The sequence below is a fragment of the Lagopus leucura genome, unplaced genomic scaffold (genome assembly GCF_019238085.1).
Source record: "Lagopus leucura isolate 7727_CA_CO unplaced genomic scaffold, USGS_WTPT01 Super-Scaffold_73, whole genome shotgun sequence".
In the NCBI taxonomy this organism is placed as follows: Eukaryota; Metazoa; Chordata; class Aves; order Galliformes; family Phasianidae; genus Lagopus; species Lagopus leucura.
In genome coordinates, this window is record NW_024962252.1 from 16,495,051 (window position 1) to 16,508,488 (window position 13,438).

General features: G+C 37.3%; 1 protein-coding gene across 9 annotated transcripts in view; it reads left to right on the forward strand.

Annotated features, from left to right (window-relative positions):
* LOC122194359 (muscular LMNA interacting protein) overlaps positions 1 to 13,438 on the forward strand; it is a 65,116-nt gene that overhangs the window by 21,497 nt on the left and 30,181 nt on the right. For all 9 annotated transcript variants that reach the window (XR_006183122.1, XR_006183121.1, XM_042895367.1 and 6 more), the window contains exons 5-10: positions 489 to 560; positions 8,808 to 8,870; positions 8,943 to 9,026; positions 9,119 to 9,178; positions 9,578 to 9,622; positions 12,631 to 12,675. Coding sequence is in view for 7 of the 9 variants with exons in the window: in XM_042895367.1 (XP_042751301.1) it covers positions 489 to 560; positions 8,808 to 8,870; positions 8,943 to 9,026; positions 9,119 to 9,178; positions 9,578 to 9,622; positions 12,631 to 12,675 (369 nt within the window). In the remaining 2 variants the exon portion in view is untranslated. The remainder of the gene's footprint in view (positions 1 to 488; positions 561 to 8,807; positions 8,871 to 8,942; positions 9,027 to 9,118; positions 9,179 to 9,577; positions 9,623 to 12,630; positions 12,676 to 13,438) is intronic.

Genomic DNA, 13,438 nt, shown 5'->3' on the forward strand with positions numbered 1-13,438 from the left:
AAGTAATTCAGCATTGAAAGATCATATTCAACAATCACAGGCATCCCTGTGACTTAGCAGTCACCACCCAGCAGCAGTCTGTGAAGTGCATGTACTGGCAGAAGTGGCTTTGCATCATCATTTCAAATTGCAAGCAAACTAAGAATGAACTCACAGCCTTTTTTGATATTGGTACAAGGATGATCTGTAGAAAATGGTCAAAATCAAGTTATAAGCTGCTGATATAGAATATTCGTGTAATCCTACCTCACTCCTAAATGCAAAAGATATATCTTACAGTCCTTTAAAATCTTAGAAAATGCACTAGATTTTCTTTAAGGTATATATTTCCTAGATAGTATGTAAGCCTTGTGTTGTGGCAATGTGTCTATGAGGCAATTAAAATCATCTTTCATTCTGTCGTGCCTTTCTCCTTTCCTGTGTCTTTCTCCCTCTCTCCCTTTTACCCATCTTTACTTCTCTTCCTGCTTTCTGGTTTACCTTTTTAGCAATACAAGATCAAGACAAGCTACAAGGCATTTGCAGCAATCCCTACAAACACATTACTTATGGAACAGAAGGTTAGTGTTTGCTCAAAGGCATGGGAATTGCATTTCATATTTTAGAACATTCAGCTTTTGTACATACTCTGACATGTCTGTTGGCGATATTGCACAACAAGCTCTGTGAACCAGCTGCTCAGGATTATATATAATTCCAACAGTTTTTCAGGGTCAACCACTTCGCACTGAAGATCAAGCACTTCACTAATCTGAATTTCTGCAAATAAATTTACTGTAAAAAACCAACAGCAACAAAAACAAACATGTCCCAAGGGAATTGCCATTTCTGACAATGTCTCAAAGTCTATTTTGCTGTTTGAAAATATCTGGAGCACTGCTATTCCTAGATTCCATCAGTAGATCAGTAAATGATTCTTCAATGTCTGTGCTCATACTAGTAAATTTAAAACAACCAAGAAACATCCCCAGACTCAGGAATTTATTGGCCATATTATTACACTGTGAAAATTGTCCTAGCCATTGCACTGGTGTTTTATCTTCTGTTTTTCCAAACAACTCCCTTAAGCTGTTTGTCTGCATTGGCCATGGGTCTGTTCCCAGGAGGTAGCTTAGGATAACAACCCTCTCTTGCAGGATAATATGATAGATCCAGACACCAGTCCCTAGTACAGTCCCTAGCTGTGTTTTATAATTCTTATGTTGATAATGTAACTTTGGAAGTAAGTTGAAAATTTAAATTTTTCATGAGGAGTTCAAAGTGGAGGAGTTGGATTAGATGATTTCTAGTGATCCCTTCCAGCCCCTATAGTTCTGTGATTCTGTATTCACCAATGTCTGTTTTTTTAAAAAACTTGGGCAGAATTAATTTTTCACAAAAGGGTAGTCCATTAAGCACTGCAAAAAAATAAAAATAAAAATAAAAATAAAAATAAAAATAAAAATAAAAATATCCTGTGATTAGAAGTGAGATAAGCACTTAGATTCTATGATTCTTCAAGGTCACTGAGTCCAGCTATCAACCTGAGCTACCGAGTCCTGTCACTTAGTACACATCCCTTAGCACCAAAAACCATGTCACAATGGTTTAAAGACATTCTTAATCACGCTGACATCCAAGTATAGCTACGGACATAGTTCAGGAACTTAGCTTCTAATAAATTTCTGTAAGATTAAACATTCCTAAGTGCACATCTAAATATGCTTTTACATGCACAGCTCAGTTGATTTCACTATAATTTTACAGAGCTCAAAGACACTGGAGAGTATGAATTTTGCTCTGCATAAAGGATTTTGAAGATGATCATTTTGCCCTTGAGATATTATTGATTACGACCTAGCATTTATCACTTAAATGACTTAAACAAGATGGCATCTTTCTTTTTTTCAAAAATAGGAGATTCCTTCTTTTCCGATACTTGTTTAACCTTGAATGAATATATTCATCACTTGCATAAAACACAAACTTTCTTTTACTTAAATCTTGAACATGCCAGGTGAGACAATGTCTACATTAGCATGCAATGGAAGTGGATCAGAAAAGGAAAATATTTGTTTCAGGGGATCCTACGCTCATTCTCCATATATTCTGGGAGGTCTTTTGGAGGGCAGAGAGCCTGTTAGTGGCTGGAAGCATTATGCTGTTTTCTGAGATACCACTTCAGGTTGGACTTTGAAAAGAATTCATTGATACATGATACACAGAGATAAAGGTTATTTGGAAATGATCATTTTGAGCGACATTTCTTTTAGTTGAAAGAAAGTCCTGTCAAGGCAGAGATACTACTGAACATAATGTGTATTAGGAATTCTTCATCTGCTTAAATGCTGAAAGAAAGTATTTTGCTGTGTGATTGAGCTAGAAATACAAATTTTCCGAAGTCAAACTTGTTTTGCACTGTGCAATTATGTTACTTATTTTGAGTAGTCTTGAGAAAGGAGTTTTATCAGATCCATTATGCATGTGATCTAGTGACATTTCATGTAAAATAATAATTAGATCACATGAAAGAAAACTGTCACTGATGTCGTGTAAGGTAAAATGTTTTGTTTGCCTCAAAATTGTCTCCAGGTGTCTAATTTTTTCTTTTATGTGTGTGTAAATACTTTAACTTGAGCCATCATTTTTTAGCTTCTCCTTATGAAACTGTTACGCTATAATCATCTACACAATTTCTTTTGGACATATTTTGATCCTTCAGTACTCTCTGTCTAAATGAATCATTCAAATCTGTACTCATTAGAAGCAAAGGAAAAGCTTACTAACTATGTATGCACGTACTTTGGCAATCCCAGAAGTGGCTTAATATCATCAAATCCAGTAAGTGATGCGCATACCATCTATCTTAGCTTATATGAACTTGATGTTCTTCATATCACCTGTCCTCTGCTCAGGAAAAATCAAATCCAGGATTTTTCTTGGAGGATGTGGCTGAAGCAAAGCCATATTTTTAAGCTACTTATGCTCAGCATCATGGTCAGATTCTCCCTGGGGGCAACAACAGTGGACTACTTCCCAGGGAAGTTGAGCCAGGAGCTCATCTAGAAGTGAGACAGGTAGGAGATACTGGGACAGCACAGGCACCATCTCACAGTACTTGGAGGAAGGACAGCAGAGATGGTGATAAGGAGGTTGAGGTAGCTGTGGCCAGCTAACAGTGCCATAATCACTACAGATTCAAAGTGACGAGGCAATGATAATGAACTCTTAAACAAAATAGACAATAGCACCTGCTGGCTAGGTGAGAGATCAGGAGTTTAATCTAGGCATAAGACAAAATTTCAATAGAAAAAAATAATTAAATATTTGAAGAAGAAAATTCAGAGAGTGAAATGGTCTCTTCATGATAGAAATTAAACAATCAAGGCATGACAGTTTACTGGTAACTGCAGGCAGTTCTGTGGTTTATAGAAAAAGTCAGGTTAGGTGATCACTATGGTTCCTTCTGGCCTCATTAATGAATTGATGAATCACTCCTCTACTGGCATTCACTTTTGAATAGTTTCCACAGTTGTAGAGATAAGATCATAATCAAATTCAAAATTTCAGTCCCAATCAGATCTTTTTCAAAAGTAATATACTTATGATTTAGATATTTTATCAAATATCAATAAAAATATCTTCCACTCAAAATAGATTTTCATGAAGAGTCTATTTCAGGGAGTTATAGAGAAATTCCTAGCTAAGTAGACAGTCACTGGATACTAGATATTCAGAATTATTTCAAATTGGAGTTGTAAGCCCAAAACTCTGTTGGACTTCCTGGAACTGCAAAACAAACAAGACTTCTTTGTGAAAATCAGTAATCTTTAGAAGAGCAAGCTCTAATGCATGGGAGTTTGGAATTACTGCATTTGTCCAGATACACATCCCAAATGCATGCTGATGGAGTGTGCAAGCTTTTTTCTCTGTGTGTCATTTAGATTGGAAGGAAACCCGTGCATGTGGGCTTTGGACTAGCTGCAGGTGTTCTGCTCAAACTTCACCTATATTTGAATGAAATGAAACAAGTATGATAGGTGGTGCCAGGAAGTACAGCTATCACAATCAAAGCCACTAAATTTTCTGAAAAATATTAAGTATAACTGGCTGTGGATGGAGTGCAAATGGAATCACTGTTGGCTTCTCTGACTTGTATTTATAAATTAAGTACAAGTAGAGGACTACAATTTACATTTTAAATAAATTGGTTATTATAAAGCATGTGATGACTATCCTGATTCTGAAAAGCATATTTGACAACTCTATTGTTGAGAAGACTTCAATTAAAAAACTGTATTTTTTTCCTCAAATACTTCTGTAGTGCACTCACTGAGTGAATTTCTTGCATCTAGATTATGTGTCCATGTTAAAAGTCTCCTGAAGTCTAGAGCTCTTTCTTACCAAGTGACAAGAGAGAAAGAAAATAATCTGTGCAGTTCTAGAGAGCCACATGACCTAATTTGTCTTTAAAAATGACCAAGCATGCCAATGTGGGAGCAGGCTATGAGCTCCATGTTTCTTTCAGAGGTCTTGCAGTTTTTAATATTATTTATTTTATAAAAAGGATATTAGTCAGGTCTTCACAGTATCATTTCCCAGAATCTCTAAGGAATAATTTCTGGGAACTGGTCATACATGAAAATCCACTATACTGAAGAAATTTTTTGCATGTGCAGAGGTCTTAGAAAAACACTGAAAGAGAAAATGTGCAAGAGAAATAAGAGGATATTTCTTGGGTTTTGTTCAACACAGGCTTTTCATGATACAGTAAGAAGGAAGTTGTGTCACGTTCAGATTACAATATTAATGTCATTAATTGGAGAATGAAACAAAGTTCCACATCTCCTATATATTGTCAAGAGCTTTAATTCTTCTAACAAAATATTGGAGATCCTCGTCAGTTCATTTACTAGTGTCCTGTCTGCTCTGATACAGCTTTGACAGTCAAATAGCTTGAGAGAAAGAAGAGGATTTGTAGTCATCACTGATGTCAATAGCATTTGTACATCAGACCCTCAAAGTTACCTTTTGCAAGGACAAAATCGTCTGTTCAGTAACTGGCTATTTCATCTGCTTATTTAAGTTCTGTCACAAACAAGTTTTAATTTTCTAAATTATACTTTTCTTTTAAGTTGTGGTCCCACTATATTTTTCATATGCAATAAAGTAGCTGGAATGCCTAAAGAGGAATGTTCAGATTTTGGTATTGTTAGGTCATCAGCATTGGAAAAGAAGGTTGAATACTGTTGATACTGCTAATCAACAACACTGTTCATAACACTAATACTTCAATTTAATCATAACACTATTGCATGATAACACCAGTAATGAGATCAGAAATGCCAGTAGTACTTTTTAAATCTTCCATTTTTCTCCATGCTAATGAAATAAGAAAAAAATGCACTTCTAGAAAAAGAAGATGAGTTGTATTTGGAAAAGCTAACAACAGATTAAATAGAATGGTTTCTTTCTTTTTTTCTTTTTTTCTTCTAGGAGAACTAGAACTTTTTAATAGAGAAATAGAAGGAAAGCAACTGTGGAAAAATCTGCATGAATTACCTTGAAATTTTAAACATTCGGAAAGGGCACAGAACACAGTAGTTTTTCATAGCATGGCTGCTGTATGTGTAGTGATAGTATCTCAGTATGTGTACTGAATGCACAGGCCTTGGTGCTGCACTTGCCCAAGTAAGTGGAAGCTCCAAACAACATAAGTTATTTGTGTTTGCAGTTTCTACTGAAATTGAAGGGTGCTTGATATTTCAATTATCCAGAATCTTGGTTCTTGACACAGACTTGTAGATGAGACTGAAGTTCCTCGAGAAATAGCCATCAAAATCTTCACGGTAGTTGTGTCCTACCCTTGACAGTATTCACCTTCTGCTGCTGTCCTAATGACATACATTTGAAAGAGAAATATGATTTTTTTTTTTTCCTTAAACAATTCATTTGTTATTTTCATTAACATACCAATATCTTGTGAGTTTTGAGAGGCTTATCAAGTTCTCCATTCTGAATGTGTGACTAATGGCAATTTCTTAATGCAACAGGTTCCTGATAAGACTTGTCATGTCTCCACAACAGGTGGCGTTGGTAATCCTGCCCTAGTAGGCACTGGAAAGACTCTTCTTCATTTTACGTTTTACCACTTCAGTTTACATTTACAAGGAGGATGCAATCTAACTGAATCTGAACTGGACATGCAGCCCTTAAGTGTAGTGCTGAGTGCTCTTTTGTTTAGCTCTTCTACAGCTCTATCTGTTTTTCTGAAATTTTAGCTGGATAGCAATGATGAGGTAGCAGAAATGAGAAAGATTATCTTTTCATCTTCTGTCTTGGGAGAACATTACATTATTATTATATTTCTCTTAAAAACTAATCATTATTTTACTCTTCTCCTTTGGAACTGTATCAACTGTAAGGCCAACAAGAATGTCTAGAACTGCAGGGCAGAGAAGAAATGTGTTTGGAAAGAAATTACTCTTCATTTTTTCTACTGTACTTTCTGGTGCAAGGCATCATAAATGTGTTTCTGCACAGAATCATTTGTGATACTATTAAAACAATAGCTAAAAACCCTGACACTTACTTTTCACTTCTACAAGAGTAGATGTATGCTGTCATAGCTAGGCAAGGAGAGAATAAATCTAATTATACTCAACAAAATTTAACTCACGAATAATTCCTTAAATACATGCTCCTTCCTTCCTTCCTTCCTTCCTTCCTTCCTTCCTTCCTTCCTTCCTTCCTTCCTTCCTTCCTTTTCTTTCCTTCTTTCCTTTTCTTTCCTTCTTTCCTTTTCTTTCCTTCTTTCCTTTTCTTTCCTTTTCTTTCCATCTTTCTTTTTCTTAAAGATCCTGCCATTTTCTTCCCAGCTTTACATATGTCCTTTGTAACTACAGCCCAGATATACCCCTCACAGGATCCCCCAAGCATGAAAAAGTGCCTGTAGGAATGCTCTTTTTTTTCCTTCTTTTTTATTTACTGCTAATAATCATCAACCACAAAACTTCAGAAAAGCATAATCTGTTAAACAAAAATCCACAGATGCTGTTGATCCCTCCTACTTCATAGAATCATAGAATCACTCAGGTTGGAAAAGACCTTCAAGATCATCGCGTCCAACCACAACCTAACCACACTACCCTAACTCTAACAGTCCTCCACTAAATCATGTACCTCAGCACTACATCCAAATGATTTTTAAACACATCCAGGGATGGTGACTCAAACACCTCCCCGGGGAGCCTATTCCAGTGCTTAACAACCCTTTCTGTAAAGAAGTTTTTCCTGATATCCAACCTAAACTTACCCTGGCACAACTTGAGGCCATTTCCCCTCATCCTGTCACCTGTCACCAGGAAGAGATTAGCCCTGCTCTCGCTGTAAGCTCCTTTCAGGGATTGAAAGAGAGCAATAAGGTCTCCCTTCAGCCTCCTTTTCCCCACACTAAACAGCCCCAGATCTTTCAGTCTCTCCTCATAGGGCATATTTTCCAAGCACTTCACAAGCCGTGTTGCCCTTCTTTGTTCCTGCTCCAGCACCTCCATGTTCTTTCTGTACTGAGGTGCCCAAAACTGAACACAGTACTCGAGGTGGAGCCTCACCGATGGAGTACAGGGGCAGGATGACTTCCCTAGTGCTGCTCACCACACCATTCCTGATACAAGCCAGGATGCCATTGGCCTTCTTGGCCACCTGGGCACACTGCTGGCTCATATTCTGTGGACTGTTCATCAGTATACTTAGGTCCCTTTCCATCAGGCAGCTTTCCAACCACTCCTCCCCAAGCCTGTAGGGCTGCCTGGGGTTGTTGTGACCAAAATGCAGGACCCAACACTTGGCCTCCCTATTGAAACTCATACAGTTAACCTTGGTCCATCAATCCAGTCTATCCAGGTCCCTCTGTAGGTATGTAGACCAGCTGCAAGCACCAGCAGGCTTCCAGAGCAGACTCCATAACAAATCTATTTGATGATTGATTAAAAAAAAAAAAAAAAAAAGGGTGATGACAGTGAGAGTGTTGTGCCTCACTGACTTTGGGTGAAGATGAAAAAGGCACTGAGCACTAAAGTGAAGTATGGCTTTTGCAGACATCTTGTGATTTTCCTGATAAAGTGCAGGGTTTGGCAAATTAATCCTCACAGTTCTCAAACCTCCTCCAAGTGTGAACACAGGAAAGCTGAAGGTATATCCAGGCATAAGAGGATTGTGTTTTGTTTTGGGGAGACTGTATAAGCTACATTAGGTAGTTGTATAAATTAGCCATGTTTTTGTATACAAAAAGTGTGTTGTGCATACTTATTTTTTATACAGTGGTGTTTTCAGGCTAAAAACCAAAAATGCTGAGCACTTTTTTTGTTGCCATGATCACCAACATCTTTAAACAGGATTCACTTTTTAAAGAAAACAGCTACTAAAGGAAACAAATGGGCCTCTTGTGTACTTTGCCTGCTTTCTTACAGCCAATGGTGTCTTCCAGTGGTGTGTGACAGGCACACATCTGGCACATCTGTGGTGCATGGTGCACATTTACTGTGTGTAATTCACTGTGAGAGAGATGGGGTGTTGTAGAAGAAGAAGAGAATTTGAACTGTTATTTTCTGAGCATGGATAATTCACCTATCTTGAATATTCTTTCTCTCTGCATATATACTCTCTAATTCAAGATCAGAAGATGATAGCCTCAAAAACACTACTATAATTTCTTCTTTTTGCATATTTCCCTGATAAAATGACAAATGTCATATTTGGGAATGTTTAATGTTTATGTGTATGACAGCTTATTTTAAATTTTTTTAACTCAGGAATCTTTTGAATTGCAGGCATTAGAAGAGCCGACGAAGGCTGCTGATGTGACTGAAGGCACTACTTTGGACCATTCAGAGGTAGTGCTGTTTTACCTCTCAAATCTTTATTTGAAAACTAAGAGCAAAGGTTAAGTGTGTGATTCATTTCAGATGTGCTCCCCTGCCCAGCTCAGACAACAAACAGAAGAGCTGTGTGCTGTCATTGATCAAGTCCTGCAGGACCCACTGACAATGGTAACCCATCAGTATGTGGGATTGACTTTTCAATACCCTTCTTTTTGTCTCATCGTTAATAAGTTTGTTCTCTGTCAAAAATAACATTCCAGCGCCGATGTGAATCTTCTCCAAGTTTCCTGCAGATGAACACAGAGTCAGATGTTGGCAAGGTAGGTGAATAAACTCACACGCAAAATGCTCATTCCAAGTAGACATCAGATGACAGCAAATGAGAAAATGGAAAGATGTAGTTTAAAGTTGTTTTTGTGAACAAATGTGAGTTAAATTTCACAATGCAACCATGTCTGTGATTGCCTACTGATTTATTTTATTTTATTAGGACAATTCTCAGAGATAATTTAAGGACCATCTCTAATGGAGTGCGATTGATGTCTTTGAGTAAAAAAGAAATAATAATTGAAACAATAAACACCTCAAGAAAACTTTAATGTATCTCATGAATCTTTCTGGAGAACTGAATTTGAGCAATTCATAACATCACAATGATGAAAATCTTGCTGTCAGTCCTTCATTCTTTACTGTTGATATATTTGTTTATTTTGTATAAGGTATCGACAACATTGCAGAGAGCAGCTGGACGTGAAACCAGATATGTAAGTACTTTTATAACTATGTGTTTGGCATGAATAAATGTCTAATTTCATAGGTTTTGAAGGTCATCTTGCTAACACATTTGATTTGTTGGCACATAGCTGATGCAGGAATAGCGCGAGGTGTTGTCCTCTGTACAAAATGAGTTCATTAGGGCATATGTGATCGAGACCTGAAATGACTTATTTCTAACCAAATCTTTCATGACTGGAATTTCTTTAGTGCAGTGTCTGTTGATATTTCTACCTGTGCAAATATGATTTTATAATTGAATTGTCCACACAATCCTTTGTTGTTTTTTGTTCCAAGTGTGGGTCAAGGGTTTTCAGTTATTTATCTGTTCTGTAGGGGATTTGCTTCTGAAGATGTGTTTTGGCTCTTGCCTATCCATCAGTTTGGGGTTCACTCATTTTTTTTCCTTCCAAGGTAAAGAGATGACTGAAAACCCACTACTTAATCTGATGAACAAAAGGTGTTTTCTGCCATGTACACATTCCAACTTGCAAAGAAAACTTCTATATTGAATCACCAGTTAAACTATTGCAGTGTTAAACCCAGTTAACATTCTAATTTACACAAGCTCTAATAGTTACTGCAGGTTCTATATTTTACTTCTAGCTCATCTAGTCATGTGGTGAGATATCTGAGCTTACTATTCATCGTTCAGACTTTCTATTGAATCTCAGTCAAAGCAGTGCTAACAAAAGCAATAAAGGCCATTTAATTTTATGTCAGCACAGTGCTTGACTGATCAATTCAATTTTGCTTCTTGAATGTACTGGCATGCATATTTTATTACATATTGCGATTTTTACTTGACAGATTGTGCTGGGTCATAGTAATTAGAAAATATATTAGAAGAGTGCTTTTTAATGAAATAAAAGAGCGTATTTCAGATGTAGCCTGTAAGAAAAGAATATATATTACTACCATTTCAGCACATTTCTTCAGGACCCAAAACAGTGTCAGAAATCCACCTACAAACACATTTAGACATCCAACTTATATGCATAGGAACAGTTAGATTTTTTTCACTTGCATAGAAAATCACCCTTAAAAACTTTATTTTCCCAGTCTTCCCTGTAACATTCTAAACAACTGATGCAAACCAACATTTGGGAATAACACAAAGACTAACTCTTCTTATACATTGTACAAAAGACTGAGTTGTTTTTTGTCTGACAATGAATCTGATCACTGTGCTAACAGACCATGCTCTCCACACTGCACTGTGGTGGCTGACTTTGGTGTGACCAGGCTCTTATGGGGTGTCAACATGCGCTGCATCAATGTCAAAGAAGGGGTGATCCAGATATTCCCACTGGACCCTGGACATTGGCAGCTCTTCCCTCTTTCTTGCTCTGCTTCCTTGTTAGGACACAAAAGGGTTGCCCATTTTGAGCCAGTCTAACAGTGTCTCTGGTAGAAATCAGGAACTGAATACAATACAATCATGACTGTGATGTCAAACAGTAAGTTTCTCCAGGAGATTCCCAGCCCCATGTTGTGTCATGTGAGCTGTATTGGAAAAATGATCTTCAGCCAGCCTTTCCTTATCATTTTTTTTCTTTTAGAAGTAGTATTTTTTCTTTATACAAATTAATTTCACTAGACATAATTCATATGGTCATTAAGCATTTATGTATACATGATGTCTGATATTGAGATACTTGTCAAAATCATAAATCATAGAATAGTTTGGTTTGGAAGGTACACTTAAGATCACCTAGTTCCAAACCCCCTCCTATAGGCAGGGACACCTCCCACCAGATCAGGTTGCTCAAATTCCCATCCAGCCTGGCCTTGAATGCTTCTAGTGAGAGTCATCCACAGCCTTTCTGGGCAACCTGTTCCAGTGTCTCACCACCCTCACAGTAAAGATTTTCTTCCTAATCTCTAGTCTAAATCTACTGTCTTCCAATTTAAAACCATTTCCCCTCATCCTGTTGCTACTCATCGTTATAAAAAGTCACTCCCCAGCTTTCCTGTAGCCTGCCTTCCTAGTGCAGGAAAGCCACTATAAGGTCTTCTGGGAGCCTTCTGTTCTCAAAGCTGAAGACCTCCAGCTCTCTTAGCCTGTCCTTGTAGTAGGGGAGGTGTTCCAGCCCTCTGATCAGCTTTGTAGCTCTCCTCTGAACCTGCTTCAACAGCTCGATGTCCTTCTTATGTTGGGGGCTCCAGAACTAGACACAGTACTCCAAGTGGGTTTCATGATAGTAGAGTAGAGGAGCAGAATCACCTCCCTCAACCTGCTGGTTACATTTCTCTTGGTGGACAATGTTATTTTGAGGGTGATTTGAGTTAAAAGTAAAACGCTAGCCTGTTTATGATTCAGGGATAGGAAAATTTGTCATGATCTTAAAGTAGTACAAACATATGTGTGTAGGTATATACAACTTGAAACATTATTTCAACAGATTGTATAAAACAGTAAACTACACAAAAATGATGATATATCTTGCCATTTTACAGTTAAAGTGGCAATTAAAATTTGTCTTGGCTGTTGTTACTCTTCATCTTCATACTCATTTCAGAATCTTGTAAGGATGTAAATAATGATACAAATGGCAAGAGAGCATATAAAATTACTGAAAAGAATCTGATAGTGAAATGACAGCAGCTTGTACCAGCTGACAAAATACTATACTTTTCATTTAACAGCTTTTAAAATGGTATGGTTTTCGATATGGTCCTACTCACTATTTTACACTAGCGTTTCTTTGTTGGCTTCTGGGGTGGTGTATGGTAACTGTTGAGTCATGGCCTGAACCACTGATTAAGCACCTAGGGAATGGACCCAGTCAGCTCTGGGAGCACAGATGAAGACAATTCACCTGTGTGACCAGAAGGGGTGGAGCCAGGCTGCACCTCTCTTAGACTCTATTTAAGGGCAGACTGGCACTGGGGAAGGATCTCTGGTTGGGGAGTTATCCTTCTGGATTTTTCTTCCTTCATTGCTATAATCACAATGATATTGTATGTAATACTGTATTTGTTCACTTTTTTGCAGGCCAACCTTTACAAATCGACACCTGTGGTAGCAGAGAGTCAGATGGTATGTATTGCATGAATCTTTGATGCTGACTTTCAAAATCCATACAAGATGAAATCTGAAATAATTCTTATTTACTTAATCCTTTGAAAGAAGTTACAGGCAATATCTTCCCAAAAAGTGGCATTGCATATTGTATAACTGCACTGTTTTTTTCTGTATCAAGCACATACCTGTTTTAAGGACCTGTAAATTCTACCATGGACTAAATGACAAAGTTCAGAGTCCTGATGAGTCACGACATATGCCGCAACTATAGGATCTACTACTCTTTATTGGTCAGAAAAAAAAAAAATTGGATGAGAATTTCCCCATTCCATTTTACTAATGGCATCCTTGGGACTTCCTGTATCAATTTCTTCTGTTTACTAAGCTTTGACCAGTTCTTCTCTTATGATTTTTTTCCAATTACTTTTAAAATTTTGTTATATTTAAGTCTCTACAACATTCTGTAGCATCAAGATTTACTTTTTAATTATACCTTATGTGAAATGGTACTTCATGTACTCATTTTAAGCTAGTGCATCACAGTTGCTGTACTGAAATGGAAAATAATTGTTCTTTTTTTATTTTCCAATTATCTTTTATAATTTTCTAGGTATTAACCACAGCACTCTTTCAGTCACTTCTTTTCTATACCGAAAACTCAAAATGGCTTGACCAGTCTTTGAGAAGTACAGATGTTCATCTGGACAATCCTTGGTGTCCTTCTTGATACCTTTTTCAGGCTTTTCTTTTTAAGATTGGGAGAGCAATACCATAAGCC